This window comes from Apostichopus japonicus, chromosome 20, assembly GCF_037975245.1.
Source record: "Apostichopus japonicus isolate 1M-3 chromosome 20, ASM3797524v1, whole genome shotgun sequence".
NCBI classification, from domain to species: Eukaryota; Metazoa; Echinodermata; class Holothuroidea; order Aspidochirotida; family Stichopodidae; genus Apostichopus; species Apostichopus japonicus.
Genome location: NC_092580.1, coordinates 33,262,591 through 33,288,546, shown reverse-complemented (window position 1 = coordinate 33,288,546; position 25,956 = coordinate 33,262,591). Strand labels below are relative to the sequence as shown.

Sequence of the window (25,956 nt, the reverse complement as noted above, 5' to 3'; positions counted from 1 at the left end):
AAATTCACAAAAGATTTCACAGAGTCAGCAAACACATTTTACGCAAGGATAAGTAATGAATGGAAGCGACTGATGTAATGTTGTTATCTTTGTTATCTAGAAGTCAATTACACAAAATTTGGCAAAAGAGAATAAAAAATATACAGCAGAAAACACCATTTCATGTGGAAATTTTTTAAGGTTTCTCTTTTCTAGGCAAGAAACATACATCGTCAAATCCATAACAGTTCACGCCCTCTACTTAACTTAATCTGCCATTGGGAAAGCTAGAATTTGGCACCCCCACTTTTAAAATCCTGTGCACGTCACTAAAGAATCTTAAGATGGTGACAAAAGCTGGGGTCGTCAGGAGGGATAAGAAGGGGTACTTCCAGAAAAGAAAACTGTAATTTGATAGTTCAGAATGTTGGTCTGTTTATGGGGTGTTACTAAAACGAATGACAATTGCGTTACACATAACGAATGACAATAAGTTGTACATACTAAAAAATTGCGTTGACTAAAACGAATGACAGTGCAGCACAGACATTTGCTTCAACCGGATATCACAGTTCAGATTTCGTGGGTATATTAAAGCCACGCAAACCGAGTGGACGCGAAGTGCGTGGCTTACAGATCTAGTAAAGTACGGACAAGATACAAACGCACTTTATAGTAAGCGAAATTGTAAGTCTGATTTGAAAAAGTAAATTTAACGTCATTTTTCCGATATTAATTGTTAGAAACTAACAATACTATGATCTTGAAACGGCTTCAGTTATCTTTCTATATAAATCTACAGAGGTAAAAAGCACAGCACTCAAGCGCATTCTCACACAAAAAATTCCCTGTGGTTTCTATCCGTTAATTACACCAAAACCCTGCAACCACGTAACATGCGATTGTCCTCAAATCATTTTTGCGCAGAAAACCAAAAACCGCATTTACTCCACTCCTTTAATCATTCTATCTCTTCTCACCACTGTCCTTCGTTGTCATTCGCGAATGATAATTAACCCTGTGCAAAGTCAATTGTCATTCGTTTTAATTTGTCCCTGTTTATGCAAGGTTCCTGATTTCATGAAAAATTTTAAGGTTTTTCTTTTCTAGACGAGAACCCCCCATACATCGTCACATCCATAACAGTTCACGCCCTCTACTAACTTTGTCTGCCATTAATGCCCTCTTCATCCACAATGCCCTCTACCTAACTTAGTCTGCCATTGGGGAAGTTAGAATTTGGTACCCCCACCTTTAAATTCTGTGCACGTCACTCAATTAAACTTAGTTTTTCTTAATCTTAAAATGGAGACAAAAGCTGGCATCATACCTGTATGGGGATGAGGGTGGGGTCATTAGGAGGGATATGAGGGGGTCCTTCATAAAAAGGAACCTGTAATTTGATTACATTAAGAATGTAGGCCCGTTTATGCATGGTTCCTGATTTCATGAATCAAAAAAGCAAATAGCAATTTTTCATAGCCAGCAATCAAATACACACATACAAAAACTATTTGAATATGACCCCAAAAATCCCCAAAGACGATTATATGATAATTTTATTTATTTTGCATAAAGCTGCAGAAATGTTTCAAGGAATAAGCTATTACAACACTGGAATTCAAATATAATACAAATATATATTGAAGTAACTCTTGATAGTGTAAAATTGTTCCAAGAACCCTGAGTTTTCATTCAATATTATAATGATTAATAAGAATACTTTTTATTATGATTATGTGAAATTAAAGGTGCCCATCAATCAAAGGCATTTAAACAGACCTTGAATGAACACACTGATTCACATAAATCGGTATTACACTAATGCTGGATTTTTGTCTTTTGTTGTTACACATGAAATTATACAATGTGTGAAAGTAAGAGGGCCTGGCGTTTCGATCCTAGCATGATCTTCTTCAGAGGCTGAATGACAAGTTACAGTAACAGAACGGACAAATACACACACATTATACAATGTCAGTTTTGACTTCCTACGCACTAGTATGAGATCCTCGATTTAATTTACTAATAATATGATTCATATCATTATCCATATTTCTGCTCCTTCAGCTGGTATGAAACTTATTCACTGGATGACAATAGCATCGTCTGCCTTGAACCTTACAAGCAAATTAGGTTAGGCCTAGTCACATCTGCTGAGAAAGTGTGGTAGGCTAATGTTAGGCTCTACACATGTTTCATTACTCATCAGGAAAGCACTGTGTTGCACTTAAAATTGCCAAACACCAGAAAAAAAGAAAGAAACTTTGAATTAATATTGTTTCATTGAGAATGATTAAGTTGTATTAACAATGGTTGTAACAAACATAGCTACTTCCACCATAGAAATTGGCAAAAATGCTACGAAATAACAATTTAGTTGCAATAATAAAAAGAGTTATTTCTTTTGTGTTAAAACTGTTATGTTTTCCTCAATATATTTATTTGGCATAACTCACTAGCAACTATTTCAGTCAAATCAACTAAAACCTAGCCCCAAGTTTATTTTTCATATACAAATCACAATTCTTAAAGTAGTCTGTTAGATGTAGGATGGTATACGGTAACTTTGTTGGCTAAGAGCATTAAATGTTAACCTTAATGACAACATTAATGATGATTTCTCTGATGTTGATCTGTGGTTTAGTTCCATCCTACATCTACTGTTTGTGATTTCATCCACAGTTTCATCATATTCCGCCAGAATAAGATCAATTTCGACTTGCAAAGGTCTTGAGTCAAAACTCTCGGAGCAAGGGTTAAATTTCCGAACTTTGCTCAAGTTTTGAAATGTACAGTATTCTCTTATTTAGGTGAAATCCTTTCTGAAAGTACCTCAAAATACAAATTGATGTTTCCTCCTTCTAATGTATTCATTTTCAGCCATGTTTGCTGAGTTTGTGTGGACTAAAATTATTGGAAAAAGTGGTTACAATTTGACGTTCATAATCTTGGCATGTACAGTGTCTATCAGTGCAGCTACATATAGTATATATTTAACACAGTACTTAAAGTTAAGTGCAAGGTTACTCTCCACCATCGTACAAACAGCGAAGAACACGACCCCTTCCAATCTGCAATGCCCCCCCCCATGGGATTGTCATGTCTGCTTATGTCACTAAGGGGGCAGGGCAGCAAACAGAGGATTGTTGACTCAGATCAAAGTTTTAATTAACATTTAGCCCTGTTTGTATAATCTTTGTGGCTGTAATCAGGGTCAGAAGTATAAAGCTGTAATATAGGTTCTACCTATTTTGATTGAGCAAAAGCTAACATGTCATAAATAAAGCACAGTTTATTTAAAGTCCCGCCGCACACTGCTCCATTGATCATGACTGGACTCAACTACGCCGTCATGACCTACCTGTTTGTCCAACAACTGACCCCTGACACACCAAACAACCGACAAGAGTACACAAAAGACTGCCTTTTGCTAATGATCCATGCTCCTTAAGGTCACATGTCAAATTACTGACCCTTGATTGGTTACATTTGACTTTAATACTGGGTAACTTTAGTTGTGAAACAACCACTGCACACTGACAACTGCCAGTCTGGAAAAAAAATTACATGTTCAGTTTTTGTCAGTGCTAGCTAAAAATGTCAAACTATTGATAAGTTGTAGTCTTATGTACACACACACTGCTCCACTTAGCATGGTCTTCCCAAGTAATGAAGACGGAGTTGTGTCAAAGCTGTGATCAGGCGGCTTGAAATATTAATGATTTTAAGCAAAGAACACAGAGTTGGTGGGCCGCTAGCAAAGATAAAATGTTAATGTCAGCAACTTTAAAACAACTATAGATTGCTGTTTTTACATTAGTAAAACCCCAATTTACTCCCACCCGCCTCCACCCCCTCTCACTCCCAACAAATAATCATTGGTAACCTCAGAAATACCTCTCAAAGCACACAATATCACTCAAGCAATCAGCAACTGCTGTAAATCCCTTCCACGGAATCATGAAGATCCAGAAGAGGTCAACTCTAGCAGAATCTAGTCATTGACATCATCATCCTCGTCATCGAGAAACCTCGGAGGTTCCTTCAATCCGGTGAGACGGAGTACTTTAATTGATGGACATCTCCTCATCAACTCCTCCTTCTCGCTTGCCTTGACGTAGGTTTGATCCAAGTTGAGATGAGTCAGCTTGGGTAAAATCAGACATTCTATTCCTGACATGGAAAAAAAGAAGAGAAAAAGGCAGAGAACATGAGTCCAATGAGAACAAAATCAAAGTTTTCTTACCCCGTTAAAAATATTATTTGGTAACTTGCTAAAGCAGCAATAACATGATCTGGCTCAAAAGATCACTGCTTTTACAGGTTTTGTTGACTACAACATATCTGCTTCATTTTACTTTACAAAATATTTTGGCATAAAAGTTGTATTTCTGTGCGAAAAACTCACTTGACAGAGCGATTGACTTTGTCCTTATCTTTCTTATTCTCACTTGTTTGCAAAGTAAATGTAATGAAAAATGGAACGGGTGTGACAATCAGCGGTTGGCAGGTCACAATTGTGGAGGTTTGTCGGAGAAGGTATTGAAAACTTCATTTAAAAAACAATACATAATCACCCAGAGTGAAGAACTAAAAGTTTATTAAAAATTGTTGATTACATTGACACATGTAAGAAGCATCACAAACCGTGACTGTTCTGAAAGTTTGAAGAAACATACCTATGCTGGATACGTTTGTCCTGCTGAGGTTAAGATGTGTCAGATGTACACATTTATTCAAACAGCCATTCTTTAACAACTTGCTGGTAATTCTGTTAAAGAGAAATTTTGAAGAAATTGAATTTTTTTTTTTTTTTTCTCATGACAAAATAATAATGCCTCCAAGTCTACACTTGGGAATGGTTTGCAGAGGAAGGTAACTTATTTCTGAGCGTTCTGTACATAATTGGAGGATTAAGACACTTCACATAAAGTATCAAAATGGTAAACCTACTTTGTTTCTGCTAAACTAAGCTCTTGAAGTCTCTTCAGAGAATGGAGTTGCATAGCACCAGTGTTAGTGACCAGAGTCCGGTCAAGATTCAAATCTATAAGCTCCGATAAACCTTTTCGAGAAATGGAAATAAACAGACATATTGAAAGACTTTAAGGATGGGCGGATGCATCAAGACATAGAATAAAGACAATATCAGTAGAAAGGGGGGGGGAGGGATTAGTCCTGTGAGAGGTACAGGGGTACTTCATTTGATCCTTGCTTCTTTTTGTGTTTTATTTGGTGTACTTATATTCCAGCAGTAACTGGTTTGAGTCCTTGTTAGCAAATAATTTCCTCGCTCTTCAATTCTCATTTAACTTTCCAATCTGTGCTTGTTGTTGACAGTGTTTTTTAGGGAAGGGGTGGAGGAGGGGAGGGGGAGGGGACCCAACAGTATATAACCAATTGATTCAATGACAGTTATTTGAGAATGTTAAGCAACCACAATGTGCACATATGGAAGGCTGAATAGCTACACTTACACACTGAGTAGGAATCTAATTAAAGGAGGGTCAAACATAAACATCAGGAACCTCCCCCTCCCCTCCCCCCCTCCCCTCCCCCCATCCACCATCCAGATTCCTTCATATCTACATATGCAAGGCCAGTCAGAAGACTTTAACAAGTCTCAAGACAGTCCAAGTCATGCAACATTGTACAACAGATGAGCTTGTATTTGACAACTTTAGCAAGCTTTTTGTATTTACTTTTATTTTCTTTACAAACCCAATTCATTGAGGTAAATTATGCAATGCTCCTTGGATGACAGCCCACCAACCTTTCAGCCACCATCACTTTGAACAAAACTCCTCATAAGGTAATGAATTTCTAATGTCAACGTCACGATCCAAACTTGGATTGTATGTTGTGAATACAGGCAGTCATAACCTTCTTAAAAAACTCTGTTATGCTTTTTTTCTCTTTTTTTTTTTAGGGGGGGGGAGGAGGCAGAAGAGATGTGGGATGGAATCTACTCCATGGGAGTAAATTAAACATCCAACTTTGGGAGAACACGGTGGAATTTACTGCCTCCCTAACTAAAATGACTGGTTTCACAGGTATTTATGCATGTTGTCAACTATGATTGTGAGGCCTCACTTACCTGCTATGTGATGCATCGATGCATCTGTGACTTTCACATTTGACAGAGATAATTTCTTCAGACTGCAGAGGGAGAGAGAGAGAGAGTAAAAATGCAAATCTTTAAATATTATTTACTTAAAATTTATTTATTTATATTACAAAATCCCCTACAAATGGTCTTATACAGCGATGAGGGGGATGGGTTCATAGGGCTGAGAAATTGCACAAGAAACATAGTTGTTGTAAAAACAATACATTATTATTATTATTATATATTATTGTCAAATATATACATATATTTAACAGGTGGATAACAGACATCTTTACTAGCAGAGTAAAGCAGAGTAAAATTAAAGCAGAATTGTGTTAATAATTTACAGATGGTTTATGATGAATGCATTCTAGTCCCAAGTTTTGTTCCAACACCATCTTACATATTATTTTGAAATTAATTTCGGGTCTTTGTGTCTCATTTAGTCATTCTGAAAATCTTATTCACAAGGAGTCTTAATACATATAGAGACATACCTTTGAATCTTGCCGATATGTTCGATTCCTCTGTCTGTGATATGAATGTAATCTGTCGGGTCTAAGGTAACTAATACATATAGAGACATACCTTTGAATCTTGCCGATATGTTCGATTCCTTTGTCTGTGATATGAATGTAATCTGTCAGGTCTAAGGTAACTAATACATATAGAGACATACCTTTGAATCTTGCCGATATGTTCGATTCCTCTGTCTGTGATATGAATGTAATCTGTCAGGTCTAAGGTAACTAATACATATAGAGACATACCTTTTAATCTTGCCGATATGTTCGATTCCTCTGTCTGTGATATGAATGTAATCTGTCAGGTCTAAGGTAACTAATACATATAGAGACATACCTTTGAATCTTGCCGATATGTTCGATTCCTCTGTCTGTGATATGAATGTAATCTGTCAGGTCTAAGGTAACCAAAGGTAAATCTGCAGAACAATGAAAATCAATGACAACAAATTTACTCCATTGTTTTTTTCGGGTCCTCCTGATAAATGTAACAGGTAGACTTCACTTTTATGTGTTACAAATTCCAAAGATCATAGTAATACAAAATGCCACAAGGCTCACAGTATCAGCAATGACGTTTCTTTGGTCATGTAATATATTTATCTTGTACCCCATGAATTATTGGGATAACATACATGCATGTTTTGACTGTTTAATCCTGCCATTCACTACCCCCCCCTCCCCCTCTTCAACCCACTTCATTCACCTGAAAGCAAAGAACCAAAGACATTAGCCAAATTTCTTAAAGAGATAGTTCTCAAGTGCCAAAGTAATGGGAGGAATGGAAAGGAATGGAAGTATGGAAGGAGTAGAAGGTTCCATGAACCTTTGCTCTGATTGTGAATAATTAATTCTCTATCAGAGAAAGAAAGTCCAGTTCACCTTTTTTCCGGTAGTTCTCTTGATATGTGACTTGGCTCAATTATGCTGGTGTTATCGTTTCTTTAATGATAACAATTTTGAAAGCATTTAGAGAAAGAAGTCAACAAATATAAAATAGTGAACCACTACAGACCTACCTGTGCTAAGTTTGAATTGACTTAGGTTTTAGTGAATACTCACAGAAAGAATGAACACATACTAACAGGTTACATACTTTAAGCCTATACTACTGAGTAGTATTCCTACATACTACCTGTGCTAACTTTGAATTGACTTAGGTTTTAGTGAATACTCACAGCAAGAATGAACACATACTAGCAAGTCACATACTTTAAGCCCATACTACTGAGTAGTATTCCTACATACTCATTGTTAATGTGTGTTAGTTTTTGTCATCAGTAAGAATGAATACATACTAATAATTTACATGCTTCAAGCCCAAACAACCGTGTAGTATTCTTGCATACTTACTGCTAATGTGTTTCAAACCCTCATCAGTGGTAGTGTGCCTGTCTGGTAAAGTAAGCTGTTTAAGGCCAAGGCCTGTGAAGAAATGGGATAAAGAATATTATAACACAGTATTGTAAACAAAGTCTGTGAAGGTAGTGTAGACTACAGCAGCATACTCCACTAGAAAACTAATTGTACCCTCCCAGTACTTGATATCATCTGCAGTAAAGGCTTGTTAATAATGCAGCCAGTTCAGACCAGGATTTAATGCTAATACCACTCTATACTGTCCTCTCATGTCTTGCTTCAAACCACTTGTGCTGACAGTATGAGCAGTTCCTAACCTTCATCTAATCAAACCAAACTATTCATACTTCTCATACTGTCAGTACAAGTGCTAACAAGTGGCAGAACATGACAGTACATTATATAGAATATTGTCCCAACTGAGTGCAGAAAGCATCATTTACATATATGCATTTACATATATGCATATGCATTGTATCTTCACCTGCTAGAAAGAATAATACTGCATCTCCCATCATATCTTCCATCTGACCAACATTGAGCACACAGAGTCCTGTCAGCTTCTGCAGGCACTTAAATTCAGACGTGCCAACTAGGCTGTTCCTTGAGATGTTCAGAGAACGAAGTTTACATAACACACTGACGCCCTCTAGATGCTTAATCTGTGAGCAATCAAAGAATTATGAAAGAATGGATATTAAATAATGGATACAAATTAGTGGCATTGTTGGGGGTAGGTAATACACACAGAATCAACTGAAGGATTGGTTTCAGAAATTTTGGCAATTTTTGTAATATTTTATACCAACTCTATAATGAGATGTCTCACCAAATACATACATTGTTATGACTGGTAGCTTTATTAATAAAGCATACTTAATTGCACAGAATTATACATGTCTCACTTATTTGAAAAACCTCAGGAATACTGATGGAAAGACCCATACAATTCAGTTTATATTACCTTAAATTCAACATCCCTAAGCCTATCATGTTACCATTTTATGTTAACCTCTCCAAGTAAACGTGTGTATATGCGCCAGTCAACAGAAAGTTTAAAGGCAAAAAATGAATCTCTTGAGAGTGAAGGTACAATAATGCTGCCTACAAAGAGGAGTGATTAATGATCAATTTTAGAACAATAAACCTGCTTTCAAAACTCGGGAGGATCCATCAATCCAAATTATTCACAGATATTTACTGGAAGCAAGTGTTAGTTACATGATTGATTGTCTCAAGAAATTAGTTCATTCCGAGAGTATGGTTGTACACAATTTGGAAGCGGACAGTGAGTAGCCACTATTTGATATTCTAGCACAATTGGGGAAACCATGACGACGGAACAACCATGAAATACGTTAGTTATGTTTCCCTAGCAACAATCAGTCACGGAAAACAACTACAGATCCCATGAAAATTACACTGGAAGTAAGGTTAAATATGACAATTCAATGTTGAACCATTCAAAATACTCACCAGAGTTTTTTCTAGTCCGAGCACCGATAAATTTGGAAGATCTAATCAGGCGAAAGAATAGAGACAATATATGTAGATATACCAGATAAACATGAAAGGCTTTTTTTGATAGACACATGGACTGTAATATCAATTCCTAGCAACAAGATTAGCTCACTTATGAGGTGATCCCCCACAACTAGGAGAACCAAAAAGTGATAAATGTAGGACATCACCCACAAAACTGACACAAAAGAAATGAATGACTTATAAAATAAAACTGTTAGCAAACTGCTCATCCACTAGAGAGCCTGTGTAAGAGAATGTGTACAAGTAAGTTGGCCTGACATTTCGATCCTAGCAGGATCTTCTTCAGAGGCTAAATGACAAGTAACAGTAACAGAAGGGACAAAATTAATGGAGAGAAGAAAGCAAGAAACCAACAGGGGAAGAGGAGAGGTAGGAGATAAACAAAGAGATTGTTAAATCATACAGAGGTAAAATGACTTGAAGCAAGTCTGGAGGAGAGCTAAAAGACTTACTAGTAAGGGAAGCTACCCCAATGTCAGTCACAGATGTTCTGTTCAAATTCAGAGTGGTGAGCATCTTGTTACTACCAGAAGTCAATGTTTTCAAGCCTGCATCTGTTACTGATGTCCCTTCCAAGATGAGAGTTGTAAGATTACCAAGCTCTGCATAAGAAGAAAGCAGAACCATGCAAAGTAATGATAAATTATGTTTTGGTGAAATAGAAACCACAAACTTCCTCTGTGAGAGTAAATAGGATATGAGAGAAACCTCTATAAGTTGGTTTAAGAGTTAAAGAAAGAGTTAACTCACCAGTTACAAGATGAAAGACTTTGTCTGTGACTTGCCAATTATTGCACAAATTCAAAAGTTGGAGCCTCTTCAAACCTGAAAGAAAACCATTGTAACAAATAGAATTGGTGATATGATAGACCATGCCCAGACTACGGATGACAAGTATTGCCATGCTTTACAATACAAGCAAGGAAAACTGTCACATCATGAGCAGTATGATGACGAGGTAAATAAGACTAGAGAGATTGTTGAAGCAATTAAAATCTTCATCAACTCAGAGAAAGTTGGGAGTTAATTGGGAATTAATCAGTAAGCAGAATAGGCATTATAAATCAATCAATCAAATCCATGGCTGTGATTGGTGATCGTTCATTATGGGATCTATACATATTCATACCTGAAAACCTGCAATTGAAATCCAATGGCTGTGTTTGGTGATCATTATGTCATCAATACATATTCATAAATGAAAACCTGCAACTGAAAAGCAAAGACTGTGTTTGGTGATCATTATGGGATCAATGCATATTCATACCTGAATACCTGCAACTAAATACCAATGGCTGTGATCAATATGTAATCTATATAGCAATGCAGGTGATTTGATGGTAGCATGAACCCTAAGAATATCATTCTGGGGAAACATGAACCCTAAGAATATAAAACAAATTCTGGGGAAAATTGTTACGGTGAGCTAGAAGGCTTAAATATTTCTTTCTCTTAGCAAATTGCGTCGAATCAAGGAAAATATTTACAACTGTTGATGAAACAAATGATTATGCGCCCTGATGATATGAGTTGAGATTCATATCTACCCAAGGCAGGTCCACACTACAGGCTTTTACTAGGTTCAAGACTACCATTGGATATGCTGGTAAAGATTGTGATTGGTTTTGCTGTGACAGACATACACACAGACACACCAGCACATCCACACACGCACACAAACACACAAAATGATGAATATTAATGAACCTATCACAGGAAAGAACCAATCATAAATTACTAACACTAAGAAAGGAATTTCTTTATATGTTTTTCTATGGTACATATCATTTAGGCCAATTCCAGCAGATGAGTATTTAACTACTCTAATAGTTTATGCTATGCCCCTACTGCTTGAAAATCACCCTGGGTACTCACATGTAGCAGCTCCCAGAAATCACACACAAGATAAAGCATTGAATAAGTAAAACAAGAGAGGGCAGTATTAAGAAAGGCCTAATAGGGAGCAGCAGCATGAGTTACTCACTGGTTAATGACAGAAGTCCTTGGTCAGTGATGAATTGGCAGGCTGTCAGACTAAGTCGTGTGAGGAATGCATGTCTGCTTACACACTGTAGAAGATCATTGGTTGCATACTTGTAACAGTCAAGGGAGAGATCCCGCAGATGGCTGACAACAGGAAAACAAAATGGAGTCTTCATGGCAACCATTTTATGGAACAAATCAGATCTCATGTACTTTGTTGGATGTTATCAATGTGAAAGGTTAAAGGTAACACACTTTCAGTCGATGGGAAGGTAATACATTTAACTCATACCACCCTCAGATGTGGGCAGCCACTAATCCAACCTTTTGGTTTTCTAATGTTGGTGCCTTTGTTGATATGCAACATGTTAATGGAAGCTTAATACTTCTTTGTGCAGTGTGGATGGTATAAGTGTACATGGCAATGTTCAGTGCAGTATTTACATGTATTTAACACTCCTGTCGGTCTGTATTCTACATCAGCAAGAGCGTATCACTCTATATCTTGTTACCATAGAAGATCACAGTAACTTATTCCAGCTTTAACCAGTTATCCTAAGTAGTTCATCTGGTGCATATTCCATATTACCAACTTGGGTAATTTGACAGATCACTTCACCAAGTAATCAACACTATTACCTGTAATCTGATATATATCGCTAAACTAGGCATGTCACTGAGTCTTGGAGTCCATCACTCCTTTATTAAACACAGCCAAATAAACATTACATACAGTCTGTCATGGTACAATGCTAGCATTTTACTTTAATTAATATTCTATATCAGTGATGGTGCAATGCTAGCATATTGCTTTAATTCCAGCCCTCACACATGGAACAATGCTAGCATATTCCAGCCCCCAGAAAGATATTGTAAAATGCTATTCTCTATCAGTGATAGTACAATGCTAGCATGTTCCATTAATTCCTATTTTCTATCAGTGATAGTACAATGCTAGCATGTGGCTAGCATATTGCTTTAATTCCAGCCCTCCGACAAATATTGTACAATGCTAGCATGTGGCATTAATTCCTATTCTCTATCAGTGATAGTACAATGCTAGCATGTGGCATTAATTCCTATTCTCTATCAGTGATAGTACAATGCTAGCATGTGGCTAGCATATTGCTCTATTTCCAGCCCTCAGAGAGAGATTGTACAATGCTAGCATGTTGCATTAATTCCTATTCTCTATCAGTGATAGTACAATGCTAGCATGTGGCTAGCATATTGCTCTATTTCCAGCCCTCCGACAGATATTGTACAATGCTAGCAAGTTGCATTAATTCCTATTCTCTATCAGTGATAGAACAATGCTAGCATGTGGCTAGCATGTTGCTCTATTTCCAGCCCTCCGACAGATATTGTACAATGCTAGCATGTTCCATTAATTCCTATTCTCTATCAGTGATAGTACAATGCTAGCATGTGGCTAGCATATTGCTCCATTTCCAGCCCTCCGACAGATATTGTACAATGCTAGCAAGTTGCATTTATTCCTATTCTCTATCAATGATAGTACAATGCTAGCATGTGGCTAGCATATTGCTCTATTTCCAGCCCTCAGAGAGAGATTGTACAATGCTAGCATGTTGCTTCAATTCCTGTTCTCTATTTAGTGATGGTATAATGCTAGCATGTTTCATTAATTCCAGCGCACAAACAGAAATTGTACAATGGTAGTATGTTTCATTAATTCCAGCCCTCAGACTGAGATTATACAATGCTAGCACATTCAGTTCATTTAATTACTGTTCTTCTTTCAAATGAGTACCTCAGAGACATGCAACATACACTAGCATCTGGGCAAGCATTACCAGTATCTGAAATCTGTGATTTTGTTCACACTTAAGATCATTAACTTTCTTATGGTGTCATTTAATCCATAATTCCATGATACAGTTTTCCCTCTAAATAGCTGTTCAATGGTATTTGTTTCACAATTAAATCCCACATAAGCACACATTTAATCCCTGGACTGTAGTCTTGTCTCTTACCACGGCAGAAATAGCTGAAGAATCTTCGGTCTCAGGCTACCAGATCTCTTGAGCTCGTTCAAGAGTTTGACGGCCACATGACTGGGTATAGCCTCCAGATGAACTGGTGTAGCTTGTTGATCTGGTTTGGTGTCGATGGACTTCAAAACACTTTTGAAACACATGTCCGAGAGGGAGGAGATTGGTTTGTCTGTGGCAGTGCCCTCGGTGACCTCAGCATTACCATGGCAACTTGTAGTCAATCGTTGTAATGCAGCAGCTGATAAAAGAGTCCAGAGAGAACTATAAAATTGCCAAGAAACAAGTAAATTTCAAGATTATTAGTATTGGCTCCACATTTTAGCATGTTAATATGGATTTAAGTTTGCAAGAAACCTTTTAAGTGGTTGGTCTTTAGCATTTAAGGACTCATTATGTATCAATCAAATGGTCTAAAACAGTCTTTTTTTTATACTATTGTGTGTTGAATAATCACACGTTCTGGACAATGTACATATTTGCTAAAATTTTGGCCCATTATGAGAGCTTGGTTTCCAATCGTTGTACTTGTTATAATTAAAATCTAAATGTTAATTGAGCCCAAGCATGTAAAGATGCATTGACTTTTGTGTTTACATAAGGCTTAAGTTACAGATAAAATGCATGTTGAAACTTTGAATGTGTGCAACCATTTTTTGGCAATTTCTAGCATAAGTCAGGGGCAACGGAAACAATCTTCAACTTTTTGTTGTAATAGTATATATAGTAATAATACTTTTCAAAAGCAAACTAATGAAAATAAAAATGCCTAAATTTTAATATTTTATCATTTTAATAGGGATGCTTAAAATAAGGTAGAAAATCTACTGTTTTGTTGAAATAATTCTAAGAAATACTTTCAACTTTGATTGAAGACCAGTACCTGCTACAACGGCTGAGTCAGGTGACACATCCATCTGTTCCCCATCCTCCTGACCTTGCCCTGCTGCATCTCCTTGTAACTTCTGACCCTCTCCCCAGTCATGAGGTCCACGCATTCCTTCAAGATAACAGCCACGAGGGCAAAATTAATTCAAGAATTTCTCCAAAAGAATAAATGTAACACTACGTCAATCATTACCATGACGTTTCATTAGGATGTTCAAAGTTTGGCAAATGAAATACTGCCCTAACTGTAACATCACCAGGGGGCAACCTTTACAGCTAAACTTTCTTCAACTCAAAATATTGCAGTATATTTGCATCAAAAGCACCCAGCATTTTACAAAAAAATTCTCAAACGGGAGGGGCTACCAACAATATTTTGCCCCCCCTCCTCCCCTCCAGTACAAACATTGTGGTTGCACCCCTGTACATTACACTCATTAAGCAGCTGGACACATTTCACTACAGTAAAACCTGCATATAGCAAGTAACCAAAAAAATTGTCAACATTGCAAAAATAAATGTGTTCAGGTCATCATTACTATGTAATTTGACATTATTTTCCCTTCAGTTCTTACTTCTCATCAAACCTCCAAGCCCAAGTTCATTGACAAACCCTGCTTGTCTCTCGATCTCTTGATTAAACTGATCGTGTCTGTGTGGCGGGCCGCCTCTCGGATGCGCTAACCGATTGTCTTGGTCCACCAGCTCCCTTGGCAGATGAAGATCTGGTGGCAGATTGAACCCTACCCCGCCCCCAACAGAATCTAACTCATGCTGTTCCTCCTCTTCCTCCTCCTCCTCCTCCTCCTCCTCCTCCTCATGGGTGGGAGCGTTCACCCTCACACTCTCTTCCAAATTTTCTACATTCTCACTTTCAGATAAATCTGAACAACCTGCCTCATCTTGAGAGGTGGACTGGACGCTATCCAAACCAGCAAAATCTAATGGCTCATCCTGTCGTTGGACTGATTGAGAGAAAAGACAATACATATGAAGGATTAAACACAAGTTAAACTCTACCTTGCTTCATGGTCATGGCTCCTACATGGGTGGGGAAGAGGGGGGAGGGTCAAGGTGCATGCTATGTGAAGCCTAAATTTCCAAGTGTCCTATCCACTACTGCAGCTGTCACTCTTTTACACATTTGAAAATCCTTGAGTTCAAATCGAGAAAACGTCTTCATTTATACCATATCATTCTTAGGCAGGAACTAAAATTTATCCAGACCCTAAGCAATCTAACTATTCCGATTGGTCACTCCGAGTCACCTACAACCTTTTGGTTGTATATTTATTTAGCCGATTTAACTGAGGACTACGACTCACTGAACAACTATATGGGCTAATCTGTGCAAAGATTTAGTTCTCTCACCTCCCTTCTCCTCCACTCCATTCCACCACCCCCTCCCCCACCCCACCTCCCTTTCATATTCCCCTTGCCTCTGTATCTCTCTATGTCTGTTGCTCGGTACTAAATTTATACTTTTGTTTTCCATACAAGCAAAGAAGGCTCTTCAATATCTTCCTCAGTCTCACACCTTCCCCCCCCCCCATTCCCCCCATCATCCCTTTCACTGTTGATCGCAGAATCACACTCAATCAATCCACCAAACCACCTGGTGACCAGCTTAACATCTCACCTTTCACAGGTGGTTCATCCCTTGCTGGTCTGACTACGAGAGAAGCTGAAGGTGTTAGGCGGAGTTCCGATAGCGATTTATCAAAGTCTTTCGACTCCGTAAATGTCTTTGGAGGAAATGGCTAATGACAAGAAAAGAGCAAAAAAGATATCAACAAAAAGGCTCACTACCAATATCTGAATAGCAATCTTTCAGACTCTTCCAGGAAAACTTTAATGAATCTTTCTCTAAATTTGATAAAATCTTTACGAAAAAAAAAAAAAAAACTTACTCTATGAAACTAAACATATAAGGGCAAATTTGTAAGATGTTGCCACCTCAATTTACAGGTCTGATAGCTCTATATGATATATTCAATGATAAACACTTGATAACAGGCACATAGCAGACACAGGACTCATCCCTTCTTTCTCTGCTCCACACCTGGCTATTCAAAATGAGTATTAACACCTTATTTAGTCATTTGATCATAAACAAGTTACTATATCAAATTAAATTTTGAAGTTGTCATCCACATAGTGGCTCATATCCATGAATATTTGATGACTAACAGAGTTACTTTTTTACCAAAAAACAGCATTAAACTCATCTTAAGGACAGGAAAATGACATGTTCAAAGCGAAACAAATTAACAGTCAGCTAGAACAGCCTACATACCAGTCTCAAGTTCAAGAATGACCTCCTGGTAACGCAATGACATTAACAACATGAATGATGTAACAGAACATAAGCACAGTATCCATAGCAACCAATATTCTTCATGGGTAGACTAGTTTCATGCACCAGATACAACACTGTAATTTGACAAGCTCTATTTACCAGATATATACATAACTTCAACCATTTTATCAAGCACATTCACTATAATATCCCAAGCACATAAATTTAAGTGTTTTATATAAAAAGTACATATCCATGACAACGAAGATCACACTTGCCTTCACAAAGAAGAACATTTTCTATAATAATAATTACTGAGCAAAGGCATGAATAATTGGATGCCAAACTTGAAACAATATACATATTAATACACTCACACATTAAAATTTAAAAAATACATAATATATAAATACATATACATGGGACAAATTCTTAAGATCTTTTTCAGGACTTACATTTTGGTTGTCCCAAAAGCAAATTTAATTGTCCAGACAAATGTAGTGCACTACTCATGACCAATTTAAACACTGTAGGAGAGATGTGTAGGTTGGTGAAAAGAACACCAATATGTACACTGTAGGAGAGATGTGTAGGTTTGGTGAATAGAACACCAACATATACACTGTAGGAGAGATGTGTAGGCTGGTGAAAAGAACACCAATATGTACACTGGAGGAGAGATACATAGGTTGGTGAATAGATGTGAAGAAGTCACAGAAAAGCAGAAGATATCTAACCTGGACAAAATCAACAGAATTTAAGTCTTCTCCTGCTTCTCTCAATCTCTCAACAACTCTGTAAAGGGTACACTGGGCCGTAAATTTCTCCCTGTGAACTTTTCCAGATGGCGTCCGAATCTTTAGGAGAGGAATATCAAAGAATCATTACTGATGATAACCAGAGGGAAACCCCTCCCAGCAGTTAGTTGCCTTTAAAATACATTTCATATGCAGCACAAGAGTAGTTTGCAAGCTAACCCTGGCTGAATTTCATACTGCAGATGGAGAGCAGTATAGATCTAACCAGAGTCAGTGTTTATATGGTTTGATGACAGGGAATCATGTGACATAATACCACAATTATGAAAGAAAGACAGACGGACATTGCTTGTTGTTGGTAATTTATATTGCATGCTCATTGCAACAACAAAGAGCCTAATTTGCTCTTGTAATAGTTAACAATTTGATATTTGGACATTTGGATTTCTGCTGATCCCAAGTGAATGTTTATCTCCACTCAATATAATCAGGTCCTTGTACTCACTTTAAGAAAGTCACATGGCAAATATGAGCTATATGATGTAACCTACAGTATCTTGGGGATATTGTGTTTGCAAGGTATGTGTTTGTAAATTTTACAGAGTGTGACCTTTCATGACCCCAAATGACCTTTGACCTCCACCCAAAACAACAAGCTTCTTGTACTCATTGTAGGGAAGCCACATGCATGACATGAGAGCAATAAAGTTTCCTATCCAGATATCGTGTTTACAAGGATTTCAAGTTTTGACCCTGGTGACCTTAAATGAAGTCTGACCTACACAAAATTGTGTAAAACTATTACAGAGGTTACCTATCTTGAGATAACATGTTTCCAAGCTAGGACATTACATACACACCAACTTGACTGCATAGGTTACTACTTGCCTGCCTATGGCAAGTAACCACAAATGACCAGTAGCAACTATTTAATACTCCTCACTTCTCTTACCAACTACCAAACTACAATCTTGCTTATAGTGCGGTTTACACAGGCTGTTACAGCTTAATAGGCTAGTTCAATCTACTGGTGTTACCCTAAAGATATTCCACAGTTTAATCAGAATTACAAGTATTAACACCGTGCTTTGTAAATAAATTTTCGATATAGTTTTGTAAGTTCACAATATAGTTCGTATGGCTTCTCCATCCGGCAAAGTAAATTTAGTGAGAGTTCTGTGGATCTGCTGACAATGCAGTTTAATGCAGTTGTAACAAGAACTTCTCCGGGAGTCTGTCACCCTGGCAACAACTATCACTGTGGATGAGAATCCCAAAACATGCCCACAAAGCTTCCTGGTATACTGCAGTTTGTTTATTTATAAGAACAATTTCAACATTTTGTTTGTTATGTCTGTAAGTGTATCAGTAACAACACTCTAAGAGCCCTTCCTTTATTTGTAACATTACCCGCAATGTTTCATGGCTTTCACACAATTTCCTCATCTGTTGTCCATTTCACACTGTTGCAAGGATATTAAAGAGAGTTACCTAGGTAACAGACATTACAATATTTAACAAAAAGGGGTTTTCGAAGATTTCCTTTGATTACATGTCAATAAATGTTTAATTATTACTGCTAAATATTTCTATTGTTTTACACACAGTCTCATTCTTTTAATTGATTGTCCTTTTCGTCTCTGAATAATTGAGGATTCTGTAAAAATGCTGGCGTCACGCTCACGATCTCAACAATACATTCTATGAAAAGTTATCTACCAGGGTAAGATTTCTCATATCAAAGTCTCAGATTTAAACAAGTGAAGCAGCTAAACAGAAATACATCGCTTCTCTTTCCCCCCTTCACTACTTCTTCTCTTGTCAAAAAGAAAATATATATATTTTTTATTCATTTAATGCTTGGTAGTCTTATTAAAAATTTACAACCAAATTCAATAGCTGCATTAAAGCATTGAGGTAAATTTTATTTACAACTATTTTTAGTACTGAAATCCAGGCAGGATTATTTATTATCATAGATTATTTAAATAGATTATTAGTGTTCTTGCATGTAAAACCCTTCCATCTTCATCAATCAACAGCTGATCTTGATTTCTTACTGAAATTGTCTATATGCCTTGGAAAATAATTCAACAGTGCTAAGGGTCATTAGTTCATATTGGCTTAGCATGATCAAATAACTTCATCAAAATCAAGTCCTGATTTCACTTGTTGGGGGGGGGGGTTAGTTGGGGAGGGGGATATTTGCATCAGTGAAATAAACAGGCAGTTTGATCTTGCACTTCTTACAATTTTTTAATTTTTTTTCTCGAAAAACAGACCTGACAATGCTTCACAAATCTGTTCTTTTATTACACCAATTTTACCTTCTCCACCCCCTCCCCCCCCCCCCCGGAAAAATGAATTATTTGGCTATAGACACTAATGTTACAAAACCTTACATGATTAACATTCATGTCAACTTGACTACAAGCTAAACATGACATAGGGGTAAATAATTTGATACAAAACTCCTTTAATTGAAATGTATATGTTGCCCAAGTGTGATGATGTATTTTGACTCTTAATTATTTGATCAAGAATTAACTAAAAGCCATAATTAGTAGAAACTTGTGATTTTATTTCTCAACTTATGACATTTTTTTTCATGTGACTTAACATTCCTTGACAATTCTATAAACTAGTAAATCAAAGGTTCTGATTTTTTTATTAAACGCCCAAATGTGGATGTGGCTGAGTTACAGAGACAAGTAAGACAACACAGAAATAATTTACTCAAACTAGAATTCTGTTTCAGAAAGTATAAACAAATAACAATTTTTTTTTGGGGGGGGGGGTAAGGAGGGAATGGGGGAGGGGAGAGCAAGAGTGGGTGTAATCCCTAGATTTTGGTACATACCCTCCCCATGTCCAGTTTCCACAATTAAAATCAGTTACTGTAAGCAATGGATACCACTGATCCATATATAATGCACAAATTAAAAAATAATTCAAACTTGTTACTACTTTTAACCTCATATTGTGGTTATAATTTTCCCATGAAGACAAAAATCTTTGCTTCAACCACCAAACATAGCAAGATAAACTACGGCTGTTACTCAGTGAGAACGTTAACCTTAGTAAATCAGCTTTTCTCCTCCTACTTCTGCTGATCTCCTTTTCTCTCCTTCTCCCTTTTCGTCCCCCTCGCCCTCTCCATCCCCCCTTCCCCTCCCCCTCACCCACCCAACCACATTTCATAGCAACAGTTTCATATGATTGTGCATACCTGAAGAGTACATCCATTGTCAGTTGTATGCCCCACATGAGATGTTTTTGGAGTAGACGATGGCGGTGCTGTGAATTGCGCAGTAAGTTTAGTTTTTCTAGCTTCTCGATCTGCTTGAATTTCTCTCAGTATGTTGGCTTTAGCCTATAAAGAAAAGCAAAACCAGTCACCAGGGTAACCTAAGTTCTGCACATAGATATGATTTCAAAAAGCCTCCAATTCCCAAAGCTTCAAACTACAAATTTACACCTTTGAAAATATGATAATCAGAGTAAATGGTTGCCGTAGGTTATCCACCTACTTATGCCTTTTTTTCGTCTGTAAAAAAGAAAATGAAAGTTGCCATGGTAATCCACCATAGCAACATTTACAATCCTTAGATATCTGTAATGAACAACTCCCTTTTTTTTATCTCAGGAAAGTCTTGTTGCCTTTGGGAGGTATCAGGCTTAATTGTCTTGTCTGAGGCCAATTTGTGAATTCACAGAGCCACCAGGAGGTGCCACCAAATGGCATTTTCTCTGTTTTCCTTTTCATATTTTCAAGGTGCACATAAACAGTGTTGATACTGAAAACTGTTGCCGGTTAAAGCTTTTGTTAAGAACTTCAGTAGTATAGACTTCTTCCATACCATTACTACATTGCAATAAATACAGGAAATCCATAGAAATTCATACCTAAATCTGTCATATTTACACTTTGCCGAAGTCTTCAGTAACTTGCGTAAACCAAAAAACTAGGAATAATATTTTGCTCAGCTTATCTTAGTTCTATCTAATGATAATAATATAATTTATTTATAAATTGCCCCAACTATAAAAAAAAAAAATTTGCTGTTGCACTGCACAATAAAAGAAGAATGAATAGAAGCTAAATGAATAAAATATTTTAAAGATGCAAAAAGAAAGCACAACAGATTAGACATCAAAAACTTGCTTAAAAAGATAGGTTTTAAGTTGACATTAAGACCAATTGAAGAGCACATTTTGAAATCACTAAGAAGAGAATTCCACAGGCTGGATTTTTTTTTGGAGGGGGGAGTTGTTCAAATTTAAGAAGTCTACCACTTAGCACAGAGATGATGGTTGGTTAGTCTTTGTTATTCAATTCATTGAGTCACTTCATGCAAACAAGCAGTCGTAAACACATCTACTGTTGACAACACATTCACCTCAGGACAGATTCCATCTCTGAGAATGTTACCTAACAACCAATGGTTGCTATGGTAATGTATCAAGTCATGATATCCTCCTACCTCTTTTTCCTCTTTTCTCTTCTCTTTGAACCAAGACGTGTCTTCCTCACGTTTCTTCTTCTCCCACCGATTTTTATCCTCCCTCTTGTCGTCGCTGAGGAGGAAACGACTGACCACCCCGCTAGCTGCTGTCGATGGGGTTTCATCTATTGATGCAGGAATGGTGTTTTCTGTGCCGATCGGCGGCATCATGAATGATGGATATGCGATGTCATTAGATGAGGTAGTTCCCTACGAGAGGATGACGAATGTGATGTAAAACACCTCATAATTAAGGCCAATTTCCTCTTAATAATTTAGTAAATCAAAAGCTGGTTGCCTTCAATTGTGACACTCAAACTTCTCAACACATTGATTCAGGCTTAAGACTTTAACAAATATTCTCTACAAAGTTTGTGATACTTCCTGTTTCTCAGCAATACACAATAAACTATTCTTTTGCCTAAACATTTTATTTTATTGTTATATTTATTGTTGTTCTTTTTAATCATAATAATATTAAGAAAATGAATAATAATATTAATAATAATTATGATAATAATAATATTAATATATTATTAACTATAATGATAATCCCAATCGTCGGATGCATAGCAAGCCACCTCTTGTATGATGCTGCCTTTTCAAAGTCAGCAGAGGTTCTCAAAAAAAAGCACTTCTTGTGACAATCCTACTACAATTTATCCAAATCATTTCTTTTCATGAATATCTGGTGAAGAGATTTCTAATTTAGCTGACCCACACACCCATCTGCATTAACAGGGTAACTTTTGCTACCAGCTTGTTACCTGGATGCAAAGGAATATGGACAAGGTTTGACCAATGGTCCAATAGTGAGGATGGTCAGTATCATTTAACTCGGCCCTCTGAAACAAGAGAAGAGTAGAGTAGAAACAAACCTCGCCACTAGAGACCGATCGTAGGCTAAGTGATGGCGTTGCTCTGGATGGGATTGTAGTGCTTTGTTGAACGGAGGCACCTCCTTGAAGAATCCTGAGGATAAATATCAAGAAATACGGTGTACAAAATGAAATAACCTCAGCAATTACCTTCCACACAAGGGAAGGAAATACTGTAGCTAGTACAACGGTCGGTTGGGGGTTCAATGGTCCATACGCAGAGACTACGAATCTTAGCAAAATGATCAAGCTGTCTGCTCCTGTTGGGACACTTGTTAAACAAGACAAAGAATTAGATATAGGTTTTACACTGTAAGGTACATAGTATAGCTATAAATGTTAAAACAATAATATCTGCACTTTCTTCTTTTTTACATACATCTGCTACAGCTCCACCCTATCTAAACTAAACTTGGACTAAAACCACAACAGATAGTTCTCGAAAGCTAATCAATGTATTGGAACTTTAATGGTTGGTCTGTGATGTCATCAGGGAAAATGTGGTACAAAAGATGGTGTCATTTTAAAAGGTGTGTTGCAAGCTAAAGGTCATCAGTGTTGCGCCCAAAAGTAGGATATTATAAACTGCTAGAAGTTTCAGAAATACTCTGCTGGAGGTTCTGACTCAGGGGGAGGGGGCAGGGGGTTCAATTGGACAATCAAACGTCTAAGAGTAAGAGAGGAACAAATGCTCTGTGGTGGCAGTATAATGCCTGTTGATGTTGAACATGAGTGACCAATATTTCACTTTCTAGCATATTTTGTGGTCAATACCGATTGGCCTTCAGAGGATGACTTTACACAGAATTTTAGTGTTGACATACAGTATCAGTGTACAATGCAACAGCTAAATTTGTGAACTAGTCATATTTCTAAAAGTTTACTGGGTTTTACTCAATCAGCATTAAAATATTCGTCTGGAATGCTCCTTAGGCTTTGAGGCTAAACTGAAGAAGTTGCTAGCACCAAAAGCCATGCCTAAAAGATAATGTTGATGCATTGTTTTATAAATTGCAATGAATCAACCAAGAACCAAGAAGGACAGATCATATTTATAAGGATGACATGCAACACTTTTCATCCTTTACAAATTGTTAAAAGTTGAAAAATGTCTGCAAGTGACCTGTTTGTTATCTGCATTTAGGTTACACCTATTTATGAATAATAATAAAAAATAGCCTTTGAAACGATTATGTTTGGTGTAAACATTTTTCTATGTAGAATGCTTACCAGTCAACGGCGGACTGAACCGTTACTTTCCCAGCATGCACTGCAGCCTGACACTGCTCAAGCTCAAATCCCATTCCTGCCAAGGTGGCAAGTAATTCATCTATGGAACTCTGAAATAGATCATGGATAGCACCAGTGTAATGCCTTATACAAGTAGCAGAAAATACATTCTGGGTTGAATAGTAAAGGCTTTTTTCTTTCCCTTTAAGAGTTATGAATTTTGCTCAACAGTAAAATAATGAAAATGGTCATGTATACAAAAACTGTATTATCACTTTTCATTCATGAAATCTGATCAATGTTGCTTTGAATGCCCCAAATATAGTACATTAATTTGCAGTTAGTGATCTATAAAATTCTGCTCAACACACATACAGTAGTTTGCACATTGACAGAAATTCTCATATTAATCAATCAATGGTGCCGTAAATTCTTACAATTATATTATAACAGGGAGATAACAGTTTAGGTCCCACTGGTGGTTTCTAAATTCCAACTCTGTACAACATTAACAAGCTCGCATGTCATCCTAAACTTAACTTTGTTACCCCAATACTATTTAGCTATGGTTCATGTGCATTTTGCTATATGCACTTTCTTCAATAAGGAATTAAGAAGGAATAATATTAAATATTAATAACAAAGTACCCTAGCAGTCTGTATCAATAAGGTAGATTCAGTTGTGTCTATAAAGCAAGATCATCAAAATAAGGCATGCCAGAATATTAGTATGATGTTCAGATAAAGCATACAATGGCAAACATTAAGTGATGTACATAGGCTATCGAAAATGATAATTCTCTTGATCTTTGTTTAAAATTTATTAAAAATATGTTTTACTGAAAAAATAGACAAGTTGTTCGCATCACTATACATAACATGTTGGAAGCATTTGATAATAGCTTTCGACATAAAAAACATGATTGATTGCCACATATCTTCCCCACAATTTTGGAGAGACAAGCTGTGTGATGTGGGCTACATGGGCCAGTTGCAATTTAGTCAAGGGACCTATTGTATTATGATGCACTTTTGGAACTTTTATGATTTTACCATAAACGTATAACTGAACTAAGCCAAACTTGATGTGATGTGCTAGCAAATGTCCCAATGGGTTTTCACAAATGTGAAGCCAAATCAATGTCCAAATCATCACTATCAAAGTAGCTTCTCTTGTGTTAGCTTTCTTACTTAAGTTACTGTACATCTGCTAGACTGATATTTACTTGTGTCCAATAAAAAGAATGAAAGAAATATTCCCATGTTATTCTTTCTTTTCATGCTATATTTGCTAAAAGAGAAGGAGAGTATTTGAACACATTTAAGGTCAATCCAAGTGAATTCCAGACTCATTCTTTTAAATTAAACTTAAAGTAGACTGCATAATATTTGGTCCTGGTACAGGCAATTTCTTTTTGATGGCTGATAACAGTAACATTACAACTTATAAAACAGTGATTTTTTTAGACTAAAGGAGAGGGAGTGATCAACATCATCAGAACAATTGTGCTGTCTCACATTTTAACAAAGAAATAATGATAACCCAATTTTTATGAGATTATACAACTCAAGCCAGGATACAGCCAAGGCCTAGGTTTACTGTTACACTAGTCTTAACGTGAAAGTACTGTATGTATTGGAGCGCTTGATGTAACAACATCACAACTTAAAAACTGTGATTTATTAAAATTTGTTACGTTAAATACATCACAGAACTTACCTCCATTTTCAAAATTTCAGCCTGCAAATGACAAAACTATGTAAGTATGCATCATATTACACAATTTGTATCGAATTCTGTTTGTCATAACTTCATCTTAGGACTTCGGCCGATGGGATGATTGGCTACGCTGAGTTCATACTTTTGAACGGTGCAGTTAT

The 25,956-nt window shown here is 36.8% G+C and overlaps 1 protein-coding gene across 1 annotated transcript; it reads right to left on the bottom strand.

The window, feature by feature from the left end:
- Nucleotides 1-58: 58 nt before the first annotated feature.
- Nucleotides 59-25,956, bottom strand: LOC139962181 (uncharacterized). Its single transcript, XM_071962159.1, has 21 exons — nucleotides 25,796-25,956; nucleotides 24,076-24,185; nucleotides 22,846-22,939; nucleotides 21,947-22,177; nucleotides 20,692-20,835; nucleotides 17,442-17,561; nucleotides 16,045-16,165; nucleotides 14,981-15,370; nucleotides 14,401-14,517; nucleotides 13,500-13,758; nucleotides 11,504-11,646; nucleotides 10,270-10,344; nucleotides 9,972-10,121; nucleotides 9,451-9,491; nucleotides 8,459-8,636; nucleotides 7,969-8,040; nucleotides 6,953-7,034; nucleotides 6,080-6,141; nucleotides 4,936-5,047; nucleotides 4,662-4,753; nucleotides 59-4,155 (listed from the first exon to the last, which is right to left on the bottom strand). Exons 1-21 carry the CDS (start codon nucleotides 25,799-25,801, stop codon nucleotides 3,977-3,979), a joined length of 2,778 nt encoding a protein of 925 aa, XP_071818260.1. The 5' UTR covers nucleotides 25,802-25,956; the 3' UTR covers nucleotides 59-3,976.

Bases quoted from the DNA above. Each gene is read 5' to 3' on its own strand.
- LOC139962181 (XM_071962159.1), bottom strand. The intron at 11,647-13,499 runs GTAAGAGACAAG...TCCTGTTGTCAG, and splicing joins CTTCAGCTATTTCTGCCGTG to CCATCTGCGGGATCTCTCCC. The intron at 6,142-6,952 runs GTATGTCTCTAT...CTCCCTCTGCAG, and splicing joins CATATCGGCAAGATTCAAAG to TCTGAAGAAATTATCTCTGT.